The sequence below is a fragment of the Octopus bimaculoides genome, chromosome 7 (assembly GCF_046866305.1).
Source record: "Octopus bimaculoides isolate indiv1 chromosome 7, ASM4686630v1, whole genome shotgun sequence".
NCBI lineage: Eukaryota > Metazoa > Mollusca > Cephalopoda > Octopoda > Octopodidae > Octopus > Octopus bimaculoides.
In genome coordinates, this window is record NC_142934.1 from 112087541 (window position 1) to 112110982 (window position 23442).

The 23442-nt window shown below is 38.3% G+C and overlaps 1 protein-coding gene across 3 annotated transcripts in view; it reads left to right on the forward strand.

Annotated features, from left to right (window-relative positions):
• Positions 1-9583, forward strand: part of LOC106872611 (protein dachsous) — a 685945-nt gene extending 676362 nt beyond the window's left edge. For all 3 annotated transcript variants that reach the window (XM_089355784.1, XM_089355783.1, XM_089355782.1), the window contains exons 19-20: positions 5324-5495; positions 6478-9583. In XM_089355784.1, coding sequence (XP_089211910.1) covers positions 5324-5495; positions 6478-9082 — 2777 coding nt within the window. In that variant the 3' untranslated portion in view covers positions 9083-9583. The remainder of the gene's footprint in view (positions 1-5323; positions 5496-6477) is intronic.
• Positions 9584-23442: the final 13859 nt, after the last annotated feature.

Genomic DNA, 23442 nt, shown 5'->3' on the forward strand with positions numbered 1-23442 from the left:
TATGTACATATCATCATCATCATCATCATGAGACATCCATTTTCCATGCTAGCACAGAATGCATAGTTTGTCGTGTATATATGTATTCTCTATTATATTTGTAATATATATATATCTATATATACGAGGTGTCCACAAAGTCTGGGTACATGGAGTAAATAAAATCATAACATAAACAATTAAATATAAGAAATAATGATTTCTTAAAGTATATGTTAATCCCCATGTACCCAGACTTTGTGGACACCCTGTATATGTTATACATATATGTATCATATAAATATATTTATATATGTATGTATGCATCATCATCATCATCATCATCGTTTAACGTCCGCTTTCCATGCTAGCATGGGTTGGACGATTTGACTGAGGACTGGTGAAACCGGATGGCAACACCAGGCTCCAGTCTGATTTGGCAGAGTTTCTACAGCTGGATGCCCTTCCTAACGCCAACCACTCAGAGAGTGTAGTGGGTGCTTTTACGTGTCACCCGCACGAAAACGGCCACGCTCGAAATGGTGTCTTTTATGTGCCACCCGCACAAGCCAGTCCAGGGGCACTGGCAACGATCTCGCTCGAAAATCCTACAGGAGCTAGTCAGGCGGTACTGGCAACGGGCACGCTCAAAATGGTGCATCTCATGTGCCACCCGCACAAGAAACAGTCCAGGGGCACTGGCAACGATCTTACTTGGCTTGCCGGGTCTTCTCACGCACAGCACATTTCCAAAGGTCTCGGTCCGTAGTCATCGCCTTGGTGAGGCCCAATGTACGAAGGTCTTGCCTCACCACCTCAGCCCAGGTCTTCCTGGGCCTACCTCTTCCACGGGGTCCCTCAACTGTTAGGGTGTGGCACTTTTTCACGCAGCTATCCTCCTCCATTCTCACCACATGTCTATACCAGCGCAATCGTCTCTCTTGCACGCCACAACTGATGCTTCTAATGTTCAGCTTTTCTCTCAAGATACTTACACTCTGACGGGTATTCACATTGACATTACACATCCAACGGAGCATACTGGCTTCATTCCTTGCGAGCTTACGTATGTCCTCAGCAGTTACAGCCCATGTTTCACTGCCATGTAGCATGGTTGTTCGTACGCATGCGTCATACAGTCTGCCTTTTACTCTGAGTGAGAGTCCCTTTGTCGCCAGCAGGGGTAAGAGCTCTCTAAACTTTGCCCAGGCTATTCTTATTCTAGCAGCTACACTTTCAGCGCACCCACCCCCACTACTAACTTGGTCGCCCAGATAGCGGAAGCTATCGACTACCTCTAGTTTTTCACCCTGGAATGAGATAGAAGTTGTTTCCTGTTTGTTTGCAGTCTTTATTGCACCTGAACATCTGCCACAAACAAAAACTAACTTGCTAGTTAACCTGCCTTTGATGTTGCTGCACCTCTTATGTGTCCATAGCTTGCACCGGGTACATCTTATAGAGTTACTACCTACTCCTTTTCTACATACTGAGCAGGGCTATCTACCTGAAGGGGTTTGTGTTTTATCTACCTTCCTACTTATTAGGATTTTGGTTTTAGCTAGGTTGACTCTAAGGCCCTTCAATTCTAGACCTTGCTTCCACACCTGAAACTTCTCCTCTAGTTCTGATAGTGACTCCGCAATTAGGGCAAGGTCATCAGCATAGAGGAGCTCCCAGGGGCAACCTGTCTTGAACTCCTCTGTGATTGCCTGGAGGACTATGGTAAATAATAGGGGGCTGAGGACGGAACCTTGGTGGACCCCTACCTCTACCCGGAATTCATTGCTGTACTCATTTCCAACCCTCACCTTACTGGCAGCATCTCTGTACATGGCTCGCACAGCTCTCACTAACCATTCTTCTATCCCAAGTTTCCTCATTGACCACCAGATAAGGGATCGGGGGACCCTGTCAAAGGCTTTCTCCATGTCAACGAAAGCCAGGTACAGAGGTTTATCCTTAGCTAGGTATTTCTCCTGCAACTGTCTCACTAGAAATAAGGCATCAGTAGTGCTTTTACCTGGCACGAACCCAAACTGCATCTCATCTAAATTGATTCGCTCCCTAATTAGTTGGGCTATGACCCTCTCTGTAACTTTCATAACCTGATCTAACAGCTTGATGCCTCTGTAATTATTTGTATCTAAAGCGTCCCCTTTACCTTTGTAGCAGTTGACTATGATGCTGCTACACCAGTCATTGGGTATGACTCCTTCGTGTATCACCTGGTTCGTAATACGGGTGACTAGGCTATAGCCAACACTGCCAGATATTTTGAGCATCTCTGCAGTGATTCCTGATGGGCCGGGGGCTTTCCCGGTCTTCATACTCTTAATTGCTTTATCTACCCTGGTACTATCAACTCGGATAGCTGGTCCCTCTATTGGGTCGACATACGGCAGGCTCTCTTTCTCCCATTCATTCTCTTTATTAAGCAATCTATCGTAGTGGCATCTCCAGACCTCTTTCTTTGCATCCTCATTTAATGCAAGCGTACCATCATCCATGCGAACACATTTCTCTCCTACAACATCACTATTCTCTCTCCTACACTGTCTTGCAACACGAAATACCTCGAGTCTTTGATCCTCACGGCGCAGAACATTGGCAAATCTTTCCTTATCTGCTTCCCCTCTGGCTAAATAAACCTGTCGCCTAGCCTCCCTTCTGGCACATTGGTACAATTCCCTGCTACCACCGTTCTTCCAGTCCTTCCAAGCCTGTTTCTTTTGTCTAATAGCCCTGTCTACCTCCTTGTTCCACCACCACGTTACTCTGGGTCGGGAGGGGACCTTACACCACCCACAAATCTGGTCGGTGGCTTTCAACAGGTTGTCCCGCAGAAATCTCCAATTGTCTTCCACGTTGTATGATGCTATATCCCCTTCTATTTCGTTAAATGCTTCAAGTAACTTGTCTCTAAGTCTCTGTCCGTTTGCAGGGTCTTTAAGCTTCCACACCCTTCTTCTCCAAGCCTGTCTAATTCTGGGCACCCATTTTGCCTTGTTCCCAAAGTCGCTAACTACTAATCTATGTTGTGGGGTACATTCTTCGCCAGGGTAGGTTTTGGCATTTATAAGCCGCCCTCTTTCCCTATTTCTGGCGAGGATGTAGTCGATTTGGCTAGAGTGTCTGCCGGAGCGGTAGGTGACTAGGTGACTGGCAGGTTTCCTGAAGTTGGTATTGCAGACCATAAGATTGGTTGCATCACAGAACTCCAGCAGTCTGGTTCCCTCCTCGTTGCGGGAACCGAAGCCATAGCCTCCATGTATGCCATGGAAGCCTCCAGCACGACGTCCGACATGACCGTTGAAGTCTCCAGCCACAAAGAGAAGGTCCCTGTCACTCGTCGACGAGGTAGTTTGCAAGAGGGTGTCATAGAATTGGTCTTTCAGACCATCTGGTAGCCCCGGTTGAGGTGCATAGGCTGAGATGACAGTAGCTAATCTATGATGAAGCACTAGTCTGATCTTAAGTACTCTGTCACTTACTCTAACGACCTCGATTACCTTATCCACCCATTTCTCCGCTAGAAGTATTCCTACGCCCCCGACCCCGTCAGTGTTCCCTGCCCAGAAAATCTTGTACCTGTGTTCTTTGCCTGTGAGGAACCTCACAGAACCTCCTCTCCATCTTACTTCCTGGATGCAGCACATATCTACGCGTCTCCGTTCAAGCATCTCAACAATTTCACCAGATCTACCTTTCAGCGTGCCGACGTTGAGAGTGCCAATCCTAACAGTATGGGTGTTGGGGGTGTGGGCCTGTAGCCTGGGAAGGGGAAAAGCAGTGTCGTGTACCTGAAAAGAAAACTTGCAATTGGAAGAATTCATAAGCAAAACAGTACCTACAACCTGCAAACATTTCTCAAACTTAATGCGCTACCCAAAGGTAGGGGAGAGGATGGCCAAGGCCACTAGATGGGTTCCGGGAGACAGCCGAGGTTGACAGGATGACAGAGGAATGAACTTCCGGTGGAGGGGGTGGGAGGGCGGGTTACCGCCAGCGAGTAGATAGGGCTCTTTATGTATTATATATATATATATATATATATATATATATAGATAGATAGATAGATAGATAGATAGATAGATAGATAGATAGATAGATAAACAGACAGACAGACATATACATATATTTATTTATATGATATATATATAAGCTCTGTGTGTGTGTGTGTGAAATCAAATGAAGGTAGAAGTTAAGAATCTCTACCATTCTGTTGTTGTTCAGCTTCAGGTCAGTCACGGTCAAACAAACCTATAGTAAAAGACATTCCACATCGTGACCATCCTGTTTTTTTTATATTTTGACTTGGTTTTATCAATGACTGTATCACTGTCTTTTATAAACGTGTTGCATGTGATTTGAAAGTCATTTAGCTACCACATCAAGATATCATTTGTGTGTGTGTGTGTGTGCGTGTGTGTGCGTGTGTGTGTGTGTGTGTGTGTGTGTGTGTGTAGCAGGATTAGAAGAGGGTTGGAGAAAATATCTGTGATATTTACTTATGCACTTTTACATTCAGTGATCAAATCCTGCCCAGACCACCTCTGCATAGGCTTCTGAGGTTGATTAATTAAGTCTTGTGCGGTCAGGCCACAGTTCTGTGACTGAAACCAGAATAAATGAATGAATGTGTAAGTAGAATTGACAGTAGATTGTAAGTCTTGGAATCAACCAGCCAACCAATCACTCATCATCGATGACATACTTGGCACCAATCACTCATCATCGATGACATACTTGGCACCAATCACTCATCATCGATGACATACTTGGCACCGTATCACACAACCAGTGCCAACATCGTTGTGATGCTCTATTAACACGAAGATTAGATCAGAGTTAATTATAGAGCGACTACTGCTCAGGTGAGAGAACGGTCTGTCCAGCTAACTACTGATTCAATCACAATTACAAGAGAAAAATTTCTCTAACCTTTTCAAAATAGACAATAAATATTCTTTGACTTCTTTCACCATGGCAGAAATTTTATTGGAGATTTCGTCACACTTTATAGAAGCAAGAAGAGAAACGAAGATACTCATCACATACAGAAGAATGTTTTGGGGTCTGAGACACAATATCAGTCGTTGATTTAAGAAGTCAAGATTCACAACTTCAAAACTCCTAAAGAACATTCCTTTGCATTCTACAAAAGCAAGAAGCTTTCCATTTCCACTTCAAAATTCAATTTATTTATTTATTTATTTTTGTTTTACACCTTTCCCATGATTGACTTCGGTTCTTCCAACTTCCTTCTCTCCAACTTTTTGTCTTTTTTCCCCAACTTTTCCTCCTCCTAACCAACCATTTTCTTGGCTATCAATTTTTGCAGGAACCATTCACGTGAACAAGACGCTGACTTACAACCCTAACAAATCATTTATCCAACTTGTCGTCGTCGCCGAAGATGGTGGCACGCCACGGCTGTCAACCGTTGTCGGTATTTACGTGCAAATCTTTCCTGTCTACAACACCATTCCTAGCTTTCCTCAACTCACTTACAGGTAACAATCAGTCTTCTTTTCGAATCTTGCCCTTTTTCGATTACAGAGTTGTTCATAGACAAAATATTTTACGTTTTAATTTGTTTTATTGTGTTGTGTTTCCAACTGGAAGTCAGGAAATTTGAAGTATAAGTTGATGATGGATCTCAATGGCCACTCAAAGTATCTCACATACATGCCTTGATTCAGACTATAAAGAAAGCAACAAATGCATATACAAGCAAGGAACTCTGAAGTTGTCTAAAAATTTTAGCTAGAATTAAAATTAGCCTAAAATTATATAAAATCTTAAACGGTATCCTTACACCAAGCAGTAATATTTTGCACTATTTTAAGACTGAATTAATTTATACATCATTGTCATCATCCTCGTTTAATGTCCATTTTCCATGTTAGCATAGGGTGGATGGTTTGACTGGGGACTGGCACACCAGTAGGCTACACCAGGCTCCACTCTGATCTGGCAAGGTTTCTACAGCTGGATGCCCTTCCTAACACCAACCACTCCAAGAGTGTAGTGAGTGCTTTTTACATGTCACTGGCATGGGAGCCAGTCAGGGTGGAGACTGGCATCAACTACATTCAGATGGGAAGCCAGTCAGCAGCACAGGCACATAAATATATACATACACATGCACACACACACGTATAGGTGCAGGCTTAGCCATTTGGTTGAGAAATTTGTTTCCCAACCACATGGTCTCAGGTTCAGTCCCACTGCATGGTGCCTTGGGCAAGTGCTTTCTACAATAGACCTGCACTAAATTCTGGTGCCTAAACTTAAGTACCATATTCACCTGAATCTAAATTTTTGCTGAACTCATCTCTCTCTCTCTCTATATATATATATATATAAAATTATAAACCTACATGTACACACAGATACACACACATACACATATAAAATTTTAAACATATATGTATTTGAGCTTTTCCCCTTCATTTCTGGGTTCCTAATTCTTTGCTTTCTGTTGTTTTTCAGGCACAATGTCAAGGAAAATATTAGCCGTGGTACTGTTCTACTTGATGTGAAACTACCAAAGTCAACGAGTCTCACACAGAACAGGATCTTCTATAAAATTGTCCAAAGTGAAATGCAAAACGTCTTCTCTATCGGTCGGCGTTCAGGTGAGATTGTTCTCAACAGTATGCTTGACCGAGAGAAAATTGATGACTACAGCTTTACAGTAATGGCAATGAGTGGTCACCAATCATCCACAGTGAATGTCGACATTCTTGTCGACGACATCAACGACCAACGTCCAGTTTTTGACCAAGCAATCTATCATGTCGTGTTGAATGAATCGTTCCTCAGCAATGTCAGCTTTTGCCGAGTCCATGCATCCGATGGGGATGTTGGCAACAATGGCAGAGTTGGTTATGCAATTACCTCTGGTAACGATAACGGACTATTCCGAATAAACCGAGAATCCGGTAGGATATTTATCACTGCCGGACGTCACTTAGATTATGAAACGCAAACCAGTCACAAACTTGTTGTGAGGGCCATTGACTGTGTCGGCTGTGAGGTAGGCGAAAGTCGTCTGATGACCTTTACGTCAGTCGTGATAAACGTGACAGATGTCAATGAATCTTCCCCCCATTTTCCACTTCAAAGTTATATTGAATTTATTGCCGAAAATGAACCAGTCACCACTCGTATATTCCAAGCTCATGCAAACGATGAAGATAAATACGAGAAAATGAGCTACCACATCTTCAACAATGATTACAGCTACTTCTACATTGATAAAGAGAGTGGCTGGGTTCACAGCTCAGTGATCTTTGACTATGAATCACGTACACAGTACACATTCCAGCTGTTAGCCAACGACAGTAATGGACAGAACACGACAATTAAAGTTACAGTGAATATTTTGAGTGTAGATGAGTATACGCCTAAGTTTAAGAAGAAGTTGTACTCATTCGAAATCCGTGGTGATGCGGATGTCGGTGACTATGTAGGTGAAGTCAACGCCACCGATGAGGACAAAGGGGAAGATGGACGCATATTCTTCCAGCTTGGTGATCCAGCAAGCCCATTTATGATCTCACCAGTAAACGGTAGCATCTATGTACGAGAGAACTTACGTGGAATTCGAAGTGGACATCAGTCTGCTAGTCGACGAAAGAGGGACACAAAAGAAACAGAATCAAATGAGAAATATGAGGATGTGTCTTTGGTCATTCTAGCTGGATCAGGGAAATCGAATTCCAAAACAACGAGCACGAAAGTGAATGTAAAAATTGACCGTGGTTGTATTGGATGTAATAAATTAAAAGTATTCAATCCGGAACCAAGCAGTAAGAAACTGGTGATTATAATTGTTGCCGTATTAGTCAGTCTCATCATCATCAGTGTCTGCATTCTGTTGTTCTTGCTTTTTCGGCGTCGGTATCGCAAACGAAAACCGCGAAGCGCACCACCAGCTTTTAATACTGCATTTGAGGTACCTCCACCTGTTGCTCCGAGGCACACTGGACCTCCCTCCTACCAAGAAGTCGTTCACTGCAATGGGCATTCTGTGAACATTGCTCGGTCCGAGGTGCTTTCTGATAGGTCAGGTAACTCAACATCTAGTGGGCGTGGTTCTGCAGAGGAAGAAGAAGAGGATGAAGAGATTCGTATGATCAACTCCAACACCTGCATTCAGTCACAAACATTGTCAAGGAAGAGCAAGATGCCTGACTCTGGCATCCAGCAAGATGACGACAGCTGTTCCGAACCTCCAGTTCAGAACCATCAAGAGTATTTTGCCCGCCTAGGTATCGATACCGCACGGATACAGGCCAAGGCAAAAGCTGCTGCAGTCGCACCTTCTGTGGACAGTATCCGCCACTACCAAGATGAAGGTGGCGGAGAAAGTAACAATGTTGACAATTTTGTGTATGAAAAGCTAGGAGACATTGAGACAGACGATGAGTTATCTATTATAGAGAACTCAAGAGATCAAGGGTTTCATGATGCAGAACCCCACCAGGTGGCGTCGTTATCTAGTGTAGTGAACAGCGAAGAAGAATACAGTGGTTCCTATAATTGGGATTATTTGCTTGATTGGGGTCCACAATATATGCCACTGGCTGATGTTTTTGCTGAAATAGCTCAGCTAAAAGATGAAGAAAATTCAAACTTTAAACCCAAAAAACAGCCAGTTCACATGGTCCCTCAAAGATTTGTAAATAGCACATTGAATGCTAACATTCGGACTGTACCACCTCCTATAATTACAGATGCACCCCCCAGAATGTATAAGCAAGGTTCAAAGCACTCTAGTCACACAGTAGCTCCAGGAGGCCCCATGATCCCTTCATCAAGGACTAATGCTCCTCTCCCACCGTTGCCTCGGTCACCAATCACCCACGAGTCCTTTTTCCCATCCCCTGCATTGACTCCTTCATTTTCACCCTCTCTGTCGCCATTGGCAACAAAATGTCCATCCCTATCTCCTGTTGTTAGCTCCCGTGGAGCTTCAAGTTCTGGACACAGCTCTGCTCCAAACATGCCGGGCCGTGCACATGCAATAGTCAAACAAAGTCAGACTGGTTACATAGCTTCACCAGATTCAGAACAAGAGATTAGAATATGAAAAAAAAAATGGTTTTTAAAAAGACAATTTCTTATTTTTTGTTCAAATTTTTTTTCTTCCACCACTCGGTTCTGTTATTTCTCCAAATGCCTTGTAATTCTGATTCTACAGGTCAGCCAGCAGGACATCACAATTCACATTGTCTAGTTCTAGAGAACAGGCAGACAGACAGACAGAGTAAAAGAAAAGAACTTTGGTGGATATGGTCTGCAACTCACAATTGTCTAAATCTAGATGTAGCAGACAGTAGTGGGAACTGGCTAGATAAAAATGCATCCAGCCCCACACAAATTTAACTACTACTACTAATAATAATAATAATGATACAACAACTATTATTACAAGTGAAGAGGTAGACATAGGCACGTGTTTACAGGCTTGCATTGTCAAATGTCCCTCTAAAACTTTAGGCTCAATTCTCACATCGCTGCCAAACCAAATGGGGGAGAAAAAAAAACATATATATATATGAATAAATAAATAAATATAAAATAAAATAAAGTGTTTGCTCTGCTCTTAAAAAAAAAAAAGCCTGATCTAATACTCCATTTGAATTCTGATTATTCTTGGTTAGAAATAAATATAAAAAAAAAAATTGAATTTATTTTTGCACAGCTTCCATCCATATAGAGAGAGAACCTCACAAATCCACTTCCATCAATCTCTGCATTCTACAAATATTTTTGTCTTGGAACTATATATGTCAAAAAAACAAAAAAAAAACAACAAATAAATAAATGAATGAATAATAATAATAATAAAGGAAAAAGAAAACAAAGATAAAAGGAGAAGAAAGAAAACAAAACAATAGAGGAAAAAAAAACAAAAACTTACCCTTTTTGTTTTTTTTTTTCAAATTCTGGAAGTCGCTTTTATTTTTTAACATATATATATATATTTTTAATTTTGATTTTTTTTTTTTATTTTTAAATTTCTGAGCAATTTAATCAAATGCTGTCGTAAATTTCCTTATATAGGCATGGCTTCCATATCAAATCATTCTTGTGCAAAAAAGGTTGTAGAATGATAGATAAACAAACTTTCACATGCTTCAGTTACGAAAATCATGCATATTATTATTATTATTATTATTATTATTTTTATTATTATTATTATTATTACTATTATTATTATTATTATTATTATCATTATTATCATTATTATTTGTATTCTTGTTACTATTATTATTATTATTAAGGATGGCAGTTTGACGGAATTGCAAGAGCAGCAGAAAAAGTGCCTTGTGGTATTTGTTCCGGCTCTTTACATTCTGAGTTCAAATCCTGCCAAGGTTAACTTTGCCTTTCACCCCTCCTGGGGTGATAAAAATGGAACTACCAGAGTACCTTTCAAACCCTGATGTTGATGGTGCAGAGTAACCCCCACCCCCCACCACTACCAACTCCCTTCAAAATTGCAGGCCTTGTGCCTAAATCAGAAACTGCTACAATTATTATTATCATTATTATTATTATTATTACTATTGTTATTATTATTATCATTATCAATTAGGTAATTAATTAATTAATGTTATTATAATTTCCTGTTCTTCCTTTTGTTTAGAAGTTTTTAAAAAATACATATAACAAAACCAAAAACTAAACAAAACAATCACACACATGCACACACACATACACAAGCTTATTTCTTTTGATGATTAGCTGTTTCAAAGAATTACTTCAGTTATTAAATATATTATTACTAATAGTGTTAATCAATATCATTATTATTATTATTATTATTATTATTACTACTACTATTACTACTACCTGTTTACTGTTTCTTTGTTAAAACACGACTAATTAACTCACTTCCAGATAAACTTGCCTCTTATATGTATATATGTTTATGTGTATATGTGTGCATGTATGTGTGTGTATATAAATATATATAAATATGTGTTTATAAATATATATATACATGTATATACACACATAAATATATATATAAAATATATGTATGTACACGCATAAATATATGTGTATGTTTATAAATATATATATATATATATATATATATATATATATATATATATATATATATATATATATATACATGTATATATTGTTATATGTATGTATACATGTATATAAATATAATTACATATGCGTATACTTATACACACTCATGTATGTGTGTATATATATATATATGTGTGTATGTGTATGTATGCACATATATATATATATATATATATATATATATATATATATATATATATATACCTGTGCACACTTATGTGTGTGTGTATATGTGTATGTATGTATGCATGTGTGTGTGCACATTTTATTTATATTTAACACACACATCCACACATATGTATGCATGTTGGTTATAAAGCATTCAACAGTGTGTGTTTAATCTCTTTTATCAAGGATCTTTCATATTTCTTTGTTCGTTCCTTTATGTATAGATTGGAATGGTTGCACTCTTCAATCCATTCGTCCATTAATTTTTCAAGACCTTCTTGGCTTCTTCATCAGAATGAAATGCTGATAATAATGGCAAGTATTCTTGATATGCTTTGCAGTGGATTGCAATGGATCAGGGAAATAAATAAATAGACATATATATATGTATATGTATGTATATTGTATATCTTGTATGTACAGTTAGATGTACAATTGTTAGTATTTGAGTTTAGAGTTCCATGTAGATTAGCAACATGCATCTGCTTATAGTATAGGGTTTTGCTTACTACTATACTCCGTAGTATTGTTAGTTGTGAGATACAGAGCAAATTTAGTAGAAATTGTGATAACATTTTCTCTTCCCTTGAAGCATGGTGTGGTATTACTTTAAAGAAATTTATTGTGTAAGGTTAGAACAGTGTGAGAACGTACAAGGTAAACTACGAAAGGAAAAGAAAATAAGACCAAAGTTATAGTTTTACCTTGTAATTCTATATTTTGGGGCTATAACCCCTTCTTCAGGACATTTGGAAGAAAAACGACAGATGGAAAAGTCATTGCTCAGATTTGTGGGGGAAGAAGGAGGAAGGTGACATGCACAGACTGGTGTTTCTATAGTAACTAGTTTGCTTTGTGTAGTTCCTTCCTGTTGTTACTGGCTGGTCTCAGTTTGCTGATCCATGGTTAATCAACTCATTTTATTTATGAGGGCTTCCATGGTTCTGAGTTTGTTCCTGTTACATTGAATGGCTCTGATGGATACCTTAAAATCCTAGGTCCAGCATTTCTTTAGTTGTTTTTTTATTGAAGTGTCTGTGTGTGTGGTGCCCCAGTGTAGTACGTCCCACATTTACTGTCAACTACTTCATTTACCGCATAGGTATCCAATTACCCCACTAACGACTTTGAAAGTCGTTAGTGGGGTAATTGGATAGCATGCACCCCATGATGCTGTTTGTGGTATTACTCCTAGACAGAAATTTCCTCAGGGATGGGCTGATGTGCACCATCTGTTTGTTGATAAAATTATACACTGGTTAAGGACTGGAAGAGATTGTGGCTTATGGAACATCTTTAGTGTCTTTTAGTTGTTACTTGTTTCTATCAAAAAACTGCAGCCATGCTGGAGCAACACCGTTTTAATTGAGCAAATCAACCCAAGTACTTATAATTTTCTGTTTTAAGCCTTATACTATTCTGTCGGTCTCTTTCACCAAAACTACTAAGTTATGAGGATAAACAAAGTAGCATTTTTTCTCAAGTGGTAGGAAGGGAACAAACACAAACACGCATTCATATATATGATGGGCTTCCATACAATTTCCATCTACCAAATTCACTCACAAGGCATCTATCAGCCCAGAGTTGTAAAAAATGCTTGCCCAAGGCACCACATGGTGGGACTGAACTCTAAGTTATGTGATTGAAAAGCTAGGTTCTTAACCACTCAGCCATGTCTCTGTGATGTTTATATATTTCTTTCAAGATATTAGTAAAACCTCCATGGTTAACCAACGCATTTTATTTTTCTGTTGTCAATTTATATAGAAGATTATAATGCTGTAAAAGTTGGGTTTCCTTTTAGTCTTTCACTTGTTTCAGTCATTTGACTGCGGCCATGCTGGAGCACCGCCTTTAGTCAAACAAGTCGACCCCGGGACTTATTCTTTGTAAGCCTAGTACTTATTCTATCATCTACTGAACTGCTAAGTTATGGGGATGTAGACACACCACCATCAGTTGTCAAGCGATCGTGTGGGGACGTGCACACACACACACACACACACACACATATATATATATATATGTATAACAGGCTTCTTTTCAGTGTCTGTCTACCAAATCCACTCACAAGGCTTTGGTCGGCCCGAGGCTATAGTAGAAGACACTTGCCCAAGGTGCCATGTAGTGGGACTGACCCCAGGACCATGTGGCTGGTAAGTAAGCTAATTACCACACAGCCACTCTATTTAACTATAATACAATGAGTTGAGATTGCTCTTTGTTACAAATACATGATGAAAAAAAAGTCTCAGATTAATAAGGTTTACAAATTTCTCATTTCTTTTGAAATTTCTATATTGCACTGGTTATCAGAAGTATGGTCTATGGTTTGCCAATTCATGGTCTTGTGTCAAAAAAGGAGGAGTGCCCCTTGGTGTTTTCAAAATTAACACCAACTATAAGTTTTCTGACAAGAATGATACAAATTGTGGCCTGTTTTGTTAGGTTTTTAAGGACACATACATCTATTCTGTAACCAGATGATCTTCACTTCTTCACAAATTTTTACTGGATACCAAAACTGCTGTGCCAGTTATTGTTAGCTAATGTAAGCATATTATAGCAATTACATTGCAAATGATTCAAATTGTGGTCTATTGTATTGGCCCTTTAAGGACACATTCACTTATTTTGTTAATCAGAGGGTCTTTGCTCCTTCACACATTTTTCCTGGATGCCAAAACCGTTGTATCAGTTACTGTTGGATAATGTTAGTATATTATAACAATTGCATTGTGGAAGATGCAAACAAATAAAGACTTTTAACTTCACTGAAATATTAATTGGTGTCAAGATTTTCATCATGCCAACTGCAACCTGGTCACTGACGTTGTTCTACTGCAGTTCTAGATGCAGTGGAATGGCATCAGTGACCAGGTTACAGTTGGTGCAAGGAAAATTCTGACACCAAATAATAAATATTTAGTCTTTGTGTGCTTTGGAATGGTTAATGTGTCTCCTTCATGCTGTAATTGTTTTAGTTCCAATGTACAGTCTCAGATGAAATCGGTTGCCTGTAAGGTACACCTCTGCAATACGATAATATGTGATCTATTAGCAAAACTGTTGTTAATTAGTCCTCTTGTTACTCTTGTAATGAAAAGTGTTAATTGTTATAGAATTTCTGTTGAAATTCATTGCCTTTGTTTCAATCAATTTTAAAAATTTAATAAAATAATTTTGTCATTATGAGCTGGTGTCTGGAACCAGCTTAATAATAAATTCTATAGAAATTAATATGAAATTTTGATGGAAGATTTTAACTCAGGTCACTTTGAAATAGAAATATGAACCATATAACCAAAGGCAAATGCTGGTGAGTTAGTACCAAGAGCAGTGATTCTCAACCATTTTAATATCCAGGCCAGGCCCAAAACCTGGATTTTGTGTGGTGGGGGAGGGGATGTTACACCAAAAAAGTAAAACAAGAGTCAATTATAGAAAAAGGTGTATTATATTTATAGAGGGAAGACCCGTCAGGGAGAGCGTTGGAAAGATGCTTGAGGGCGGTTGAGAACCACTGGTCAGCTTAATGTTTATTTTACTCGTTAAGTTTCTACATTAAACCAGTGTTGACGATTTTAGGAGTCTGAAAAATCCTCCGATCATTCTCTATGACTTATTTGCAAAGCATGTGAACGACAGAGTATTACCATCATTTATTTCTTCCTGAGAATCTATCAGAAAATCTTGAAATGTTAATGGACCGATGGATTTAGGAATTTCGTTCTTCCAAACTACATGTGAAGCATTAATAAGAAATGTCCAATATCCTACAACAAAAAAGATTAAACTTGAATGTCATCGTGTCATAATTATACGTCTGAGAGAAAAGGTTTCCTTTATTGACATATACGCACATATATATATGTATATACATATATATGTATATATATATATATATATATATATATATATATATATATATATATATATTCATGTAAATTAAATATAAAGCATATTCTATATATATATCACATACATATATGTGTATATATTCATATATTTATATACACATGTATGTATATGAGTATAAATATATCTATACACGGAAAGTGGATATTAAATAATGATGATACATACATCTATATCTATATACATGTGTGTATACATTTATATATATCAAATTTACATATGTTTTATATATTCACATATACATATTCATATAGTATGATATATATATATATATGTATACATATATATGAGTATGCATATATACGTATGTATGTATATTGTATATATATATGTGTGTGAGTATGATACCTTTATTGTTTTGTTCTGGAACTCAAAACCTCTCGGATTCTCTCCTGTCTATCTAACTTCCTATGTTTTTCTCTCTCTCTCTCTCTCTCTCTCTACATTGCAGTTACTCCAGAACATATTCTGTCTTTATACTTGTGCAAAACTAACCACTCAATCAACCAATAAAAGCAAAGCTTCCCTCCAACAATGTAACAACTTCTATTTTGTTTTCAATATTTGTATTTACTGTTTTGTATTTTTTGTTTTTACATATAATTTGTTTTTAAAACAAACTTCCACTTTATGCATATGCATATATATATATATATATATATATATATATAAATTAATCAAAGGACATACTAAGTATGTCTACTGCTGGAAATAACAGTCAAAACTCTTATTTAAATCGCCAAAATACATCGATAATAACTACAGAAATCAAGCGTCTGAAGGCAATCGGGCTGAGACAATCTCCTAGCATACATTCAAGTATTCGGACTCAGATGGACCGGTTTCTGCACTAACATAATAGCCTCACCTTCCTCAGCACGTGTTACTATGTCATGTTGAAGTCTGCACTGAAATGATGGCAGCCACCAGTGTGAAAATAATTTCAATACGGAGTAGATAATTCACAAGATAAAAATTATTCACGGAAAAAATAATTTGCAAAGATATCATTGACTCTGTTATTATCTAGTGTGTATATATATATATATATATATATATGAAAATGTATGACCAACACAAGATGCAGTTTATGCCATTTGTTACCTACTCATGTTTCACCACAGTTCTTTATCAGAAGTAGACTAGATAACGATACTGTACATGGAGCTGTAAAATCACCAGTAGCAATCGTACGTCTAACTGTACATACAAGAAATACTACTTTTGCTTGTGGTCACAATTCACTCGGAGTTTTTTTTGTTTTTTTTTCCTTTTGCCAGGGGTAAGGGGCGTAACTCTTGGTGGAATCCTATTTCTTAGTTGCCTTCCGCAACTTCGTTTCGTCTTTTTCACGGTACCTGCAGATCATGTGTGACACTTCTTTACCTCCCATAAGAGAGAGCAATCACCTCTTTTTCCAAACCAGCTACTCTGACGAGTACAGTTCTTAATCGTCTCATTATGCAATGGCCTGGGTGAAACCCATAGGTAAGGTCGTTTGTAATGGATCTATAATATTACATTCTTTGATTAATATACGTGAGAAGACCTTCCTCCGTGGATATGTCAAAACATTGTGGGCTGTGAATGACATCACCAGATCATAAGATGCATGCGTTTCTGACTTCCCTCACGTTGTCAACTACGAACACCAAATCTGCCATTCACAGCCCGATAAGAACGAATTCATTCTTATATTAAAACAGTATATGGTACGTTTGCTGATGTGCGTAAAGCTTAGTAAAACCAGAAATAAAGTCGCACTTAGCAATATTGAATGAAATATTCGTGTAAGAGTTACACTTAACATGTTCGATTGCATTCGGATGTGAGAAGACCCTCCACTGTGACAATAGTCCCTGAAGAAAAATTCCCCTCCTAGTTGAGATGAGTGAAACCAACATACACACACACACATATATAGGCCCAGGAATGAATGTGTGGTAAGAAGTTGGCTTCTCAACTACCCGTTTCCGAGTACCGCCCCACTGCATGGCACCTTAGGTTAGTGTATCTTCCACTATAGCCTCGGGTCGACAAAAAACTTGTGAGTGGATTTGGTAAACGGAAACTGAAAGAAGCCCATTGTATGGGTGCCTGCCTTTGTGTCTATGTTTGTCCCCCACCGCCACTTGACAACCGGTGTTATAGTGTGTTTACGTCCCTGTAACTTTAACTTAGCGTTCGGCAATAGAGAATGATAGAATAAGTACCTGGCTAAAAAAAAAAAAAAAAAAAAAGTGCAGAGATCTATTCATTCGTTCTGAGCCACCAGCTGAGCTTAAAGGATCTGTATGATAATATGAAGGTAGAGTATATTCTAGCAACTCTACGACTGCTTAAAGCTCTGCGTTATTTTCCTGTGTCACACAATCTTTCTAAATATGAGAAAACCTTTCGGTTGATAGAAACAATATAGAAGGCACAGATCCAGTCTGGTCATATATTTTTCCAAACACCATAACTGCGGGGTTTCATTTCATCCTATGACACGGCTGTATTAGCCGCAACATCCACAACACAGACGTTCTGCATTAGTCTCTGTAAGTTTATTCTCCTAATCAATTGTTTTTATGGGGTTTTTCAAAGTTCACAGAAAATATGCCTTGAAGCTCCTATCACACTGATCCATTGTCAGGAGCAAATAAATTGTATTATTGGAAATATAGTCTACTCTCACATTAGAAGTTCATTTAAGCTCTGTAGATAGCTCTTAGTGCACTGTTAGGAAAATTAAGCCTGTCTTTGGTACCTTTCGACTGTAGAATCATATACTTCTTTACGAGCCTTATTTAAATTCCAAATTACAGGTATTGAATTCAGCATAGGTATTAAAAGTCATTCGATTTTCAGAGTGATACACAAGTAAAAAATTTAATTTCGTACCATCAGCAGTAGCAGCAACTTCAGTGTTTCTTCAGTGTTTCTTCCAAGTCAGATGATTTCTGAACTTTTCCAGGTGTTAATTTTCCTTCGCTTGTTGTCTTCTTCCAAGCAGGCTCATGCTTCCAAAAAAAAACCCAGTTTCACACACACACACACACATACACATAATTCTTTTAGCTCCTGGGGCATGGTAACATCTTTTTTATGAATACAAGCAACTACATCGATTGCTTTATTGCTGTGTAAAATAAGGCGCCATTAACAAAGAAAGCTTTTGAATCAGAAAATGCGCTTTCCTCTTTACGCATGCGCACGCACACATCCATTTTCTCTCTTTGCATACATTGAACGAATCTTCTCACCATTTGTTGCCTCCTTTCTTCCTTCTTGAAGTTTATAATTCTGAAATCAGATTTTATCATTTTTTTTCTTATCTTCGTTTTTCTCAAATTTCTTCAATTTGCAACACTTCTTTACCAAACTGTTATGTTTATTACGCATTACATACCAGTACCAAGACATTCTTTTTTCATTACATACTACTATTGATCCCTATTGACTTGTGTATGATAACCACAGCATCCATAATCTTGAACTTTTACAGTAGTCCCTGTATGTTTAACCCTTTAGCATTTAAACCAGTTATATCCAGCCCAAATATTGTTTTGTATTCACACTGGCCAGATCCAGCCTCTCACACTTACATTACAATGTTATTCTAAAAATAAACAATCACATAATCGAAATCTCGAAGCTACAAGAAGCTACATTAATAATTCAAAAACATGAATTTATAAGCATTACATTTGAGGGAGTAATCTATAATTATTTGTAATTATGTGGTTCATTTAGAAATTAAGAACAATTACCATACAAGAAACATACAACGAAGGTGATGACACTGCAAGGAAATGAGAAAAAAGAGGACAGAAATAAATAACACTTGTTTTTCTATCTGCGACATCTGATAGGCTTTGCTACTGGCAGAGAGTGATCTGAATGTTATCCTAAAAGGCTATTTTCTCCCTATCGGTTGTTGCTATGAATTTTATCAAAGTTCAGAGATAATATACCGTGAAGTTGTTATCATCCATTGGCTGGTACAAAGAATTTGTATTATCGGAAATATATATACTCTATTTTCATATTATCAAACAGATCATTTAAGCTCAGCTGGTGGCTCAGAACCTTGTCTAAAAATAGATAGAAGGTTTTTCCAGGAAAATTACGCCTGGTACTGTACTTTTCTGCTTTCAACGACATGGTTGAAAGCGAACTTGCTAATCACATGATATATATATATGTGTCTGTGTCTGTGTGTTTATACAAGAATATTGTTGGCAGTAACTTCGAAGTTTCGCCCTGCAATGCCATCGTCGGACTGTGATGCATTCGAGTTAGTTTTGCCTTTATATAGTCTCTATTGAGTTAAAATTATTTTTTGCTGTGTGGGTTTAAGTGGGGTGGTAATTAGCTTTTTATGAAAAGCTTTTTATGAAAAGGTTTTTCGGAAAAATCTTTATTGGTTAAATTTGGGGTTATGTTTTAGATGGTGATGGTTGTATTCCATCTAATGTGACTCTACTCAGAAGGCTGTAATATCATATGACAGGAAACCCGGTATAAAGAAATACATGGAACAAGGTGGTAACTTTAAATGCCTTTAATGCCGGCCACACGTATATATACACAAGTTGAATGATAAATGAAAGTGGTTGATGGACATTTATTCATATATCTACATGCATCTGCGTGGGTTGTATGTTAGCTGTTAACCCTGGTGAGGAATTCACGAACGGGCGATATGTTAGAACCTGTGCAGTGTGTTGGTACTGTATAGAGATGTTGTTGACGACGTTGGTGAGAGACATGATTGTGGCGACGAAGATGGAAATCGCTGTAAGGTGGTCAGTGGTTAGACCTTAGAAGGTCTAGAAACAACAGACTCCGAGACTAGGAGGAGGTGAGTTTTTATAGCTAACGGCAGGCTCAAATGTAGTTTAGAACAGACTGTCTCGCGTGATTTATTTGGAGGCTGCGATTGGTTGGGTTGCATACTGGCGTGCGATCGAGTAAGTGACAAATTGCGCCAAAACCAACCAATCAGAGTAGTAGACACAACGGGGTCCAAAACAGCGCCCAGAGGTTAGCTGTTACCTGCTACGTTCGTATGTATGTCCACTCAGCTGGCAAAAATGAGTAGTACCTGTATTTCAAAGGGCCGACTTTGTCACGCTATGTGTCACGCTGAGTCTCCCTGGGAACTACGTTACTGGTACACGTGTCTGTAGATTGCTCAGTCATTTGCACGTTAATTTCATGAGCAGGCTGTTCCGTTGATCGTATCAGCTGGGACCCTCGTCGTCGTAACCGACGAAGTGTCTTTATGTATATATGATAGAGAGAGGAATTTCACTAGAGTTCGCTAAAATGTTACTCTGTAAAATTTATTCATGTATTAAGAACTTTGTAAACAAGCCTGTAAGGGTTCCACTTTCGTTAGGTAGGCACAAGGTGTGACAGTATTTTTGTTGCTTGTGGTCTTTATTGGATTTAATCCTTTTGCTTTGACAATGTAAAGGTTAACAACGTTTTTGTATAAGAATAATAAATTTGTACTCTACAAAAGTGTAGAGTAACTTGTTACATTAATGTAAGATTGTTAAATTGTTGTTTTTTTTATTGTAACTGAACATAAAACAAACATTTACATATATATATATTAATATACATATATATATCAATATATAGGCGCAGGAGTGGCTGTGTGGCAAGTAGCTTGCTTACCAACCACACGGTTCCGGGTTCAGTCCCACTGCGTGGCACCTTGGGCAAGTGTCTTCTATTCTAGCCTCGGGTCGACCAAAGCCTTGTGAGTGGATTTGGTAGACGGAAACTGAAAGAATCCCGTCGTATATATGTATATATATGTGTGTGTTTGCGTGTCTGTTTTTGTCCCCCCCCCCAACATCGCTTGACAACCGATGCTGGTGTGTTTACATCCCCGTAACTTAGCGGTTCGACAAAAAGAGACCGATAGAATAAGTACAAGGCTTACAAAGAATAAGTCCTGGGGTCGATTTGCTCGACTAAAGGCGGTGCTCCAGCATGGCCGCAGTCAAATGGCTGAAACAAATAAAAGAGTATATATACACATATATAGCAATGAGTTTCAACTATATACACAAAAACACACGCACACACATATATAATATAAGTTTTTAAGGAAAAAAATCTTGATCTAGTTTTTCAAATATTCGCAACCGAAGCTGTGGAGATGGTTGAAGCATAATGAGACAACTGGGTGCAGCTGTTTGAAAGCTAAAGATTTGGTTCGGCTGACTGGTCATTCAGCCTGTTTTGTGAACACTACTACAACTGAAGCAAACTAAGTCATGCATGCATTGGCAGAAATCTATACATACAGGTAGAGCGAGAGAGCAGAGAAGTTGGGGAGAGAAAAAGACATTACAATGTTTTAATTGAAGACAACTGACATAAACTCTTTCCCTCTTCTTATACACAGAGAAATCTGCTCTCACGCACACATAGACAGAGAGAGAGCGCGGGGAGAAAACGAGAGAAACATTTAAACGTCCGATGTCAAATGAGTCAGCGTCAAATCAGCGACATCAAAGGATCAGCGCCAAAACAGCAATGTCAAAACGTCTCATATTGAAAAGAAGCCGAATTAGTTTAGCAGTTTCAGTAAGAGTAAACAAAAAAAAATTCTCTTAAACTAATTTTACTTGAGCTCATTTACCGAAGTTTTCTAATTAACCATTTTTGCATAACGAATTTTTCCATGTTTTGCAGAGAACATCTAAGCAAACACTAAAAAATTTTTCACATCATGTGATTCTAAATATAAAAATTCCTCAGTGTACGCAAATCGCTCTTCCAAATCGAATCGTGTTCTATTAATATTTCGACATATATGTCACTTTATAGTTCATTTGCTTTCCCGTGTTCTCTCTGTCGGAGGAAAGTCCAATTCAGTGAGTTATTCAACTTCAGCCATTGTTTTCCCAAAGTTCATCGTTACAATGATTTTCGATGTATTAAATAAAATCATTTATTTTCTTGCAGGCATAATATACGCTAAGTGCATTACACTGTACAATATCAAATGGTTTCTCAGTGTTAGGGGACTAAGAAAGCTGTTCGTGGAAAACTTACAAATGAAAGTCTTTTAATTTCGTCAATAAATTAGCAGCTTCACTGAGTGTATCCTCATCCTACATTTCATTATTGTCCAAAATATTTTCAAATGCACTTTTCTTATTTTCACACAACTCTTTAATGGCTAAATGCTGATATCAAAATCTCTGACGACACATTTCAGCTTTGTACTCAAAAATGCGTAGGCGCGAAAACAAATCTACTGGCTTACTAAGGCTTTCTGCTCAAAATCAAACTTATTTTATGCACACAATGCATGAAATCTCTGTATTTAAAACCTTTCACCCCCATTTTTGTTTGCACTCTGTTTTATTCACGTGCCGTTACAACTACTCGATCGAAATCGTACGTTTAGATTTTCAATTTCGTTTTAGCAATTCAATGAAGGTTTTTAAAACATTTTCTGTTGTATCAGCCGACCTCGATGCACCTTTACCAAAACTTATATCACAAATTCCTTAAAATCTTCCATTTATTTTGCACTGAGTTATATCGTTCCTTTCTTTCTTTTTCCTCCTCCTTCTCCTCCTCCTTCTTCTTCTTCTTCTTCTTCTTCTTCTTCAAGAGGCTGCAAAGCGAAGATGCACATCACAGCGCTGCGCCAGGTATCTCTGTTCTCTGTTAGGCTCTCAGTTTCATGTAGTGCTTTTAACAATAACATCAACGTAGCTGAACGGTCTTCGTCCTTTATTACCAAATCCACTCACAAGACTCTGGCCGACCCGAGGCAACAGTAGAAAACATTTATTCAGGATGCCACACAGTGGGACTGAACTTAGAACCATGCGGTTGGGAAACAAACTTCGTACTACACAGCCACGCCTGCGCTTATATATATATATGAGTGTGTGTATATATATATATATATATGTGTGTGTTTTGTTCATTCACTATATACGCACACGCATATACATATACATCTTATTTCTTTACTGGCCACATGGGGCTACACACAGAGGGGACAAACAAGGACAGACAAACGGATGAAGTCGATTATATCGACCCCAGTGCGCAACTGGTACTTATTTAATCGACCCCGAAAGGATGAAAGGCAAAGTCGACCTCGGCGGAATTTGAACTCAGAACGTAGTGACAGACGAAACACCGCTAAGCATTTCGCCCAGCGTGCTAACGTTTCTGCCAACTCATCGCCTTTCTCAAAGATATATACATATATCCGTA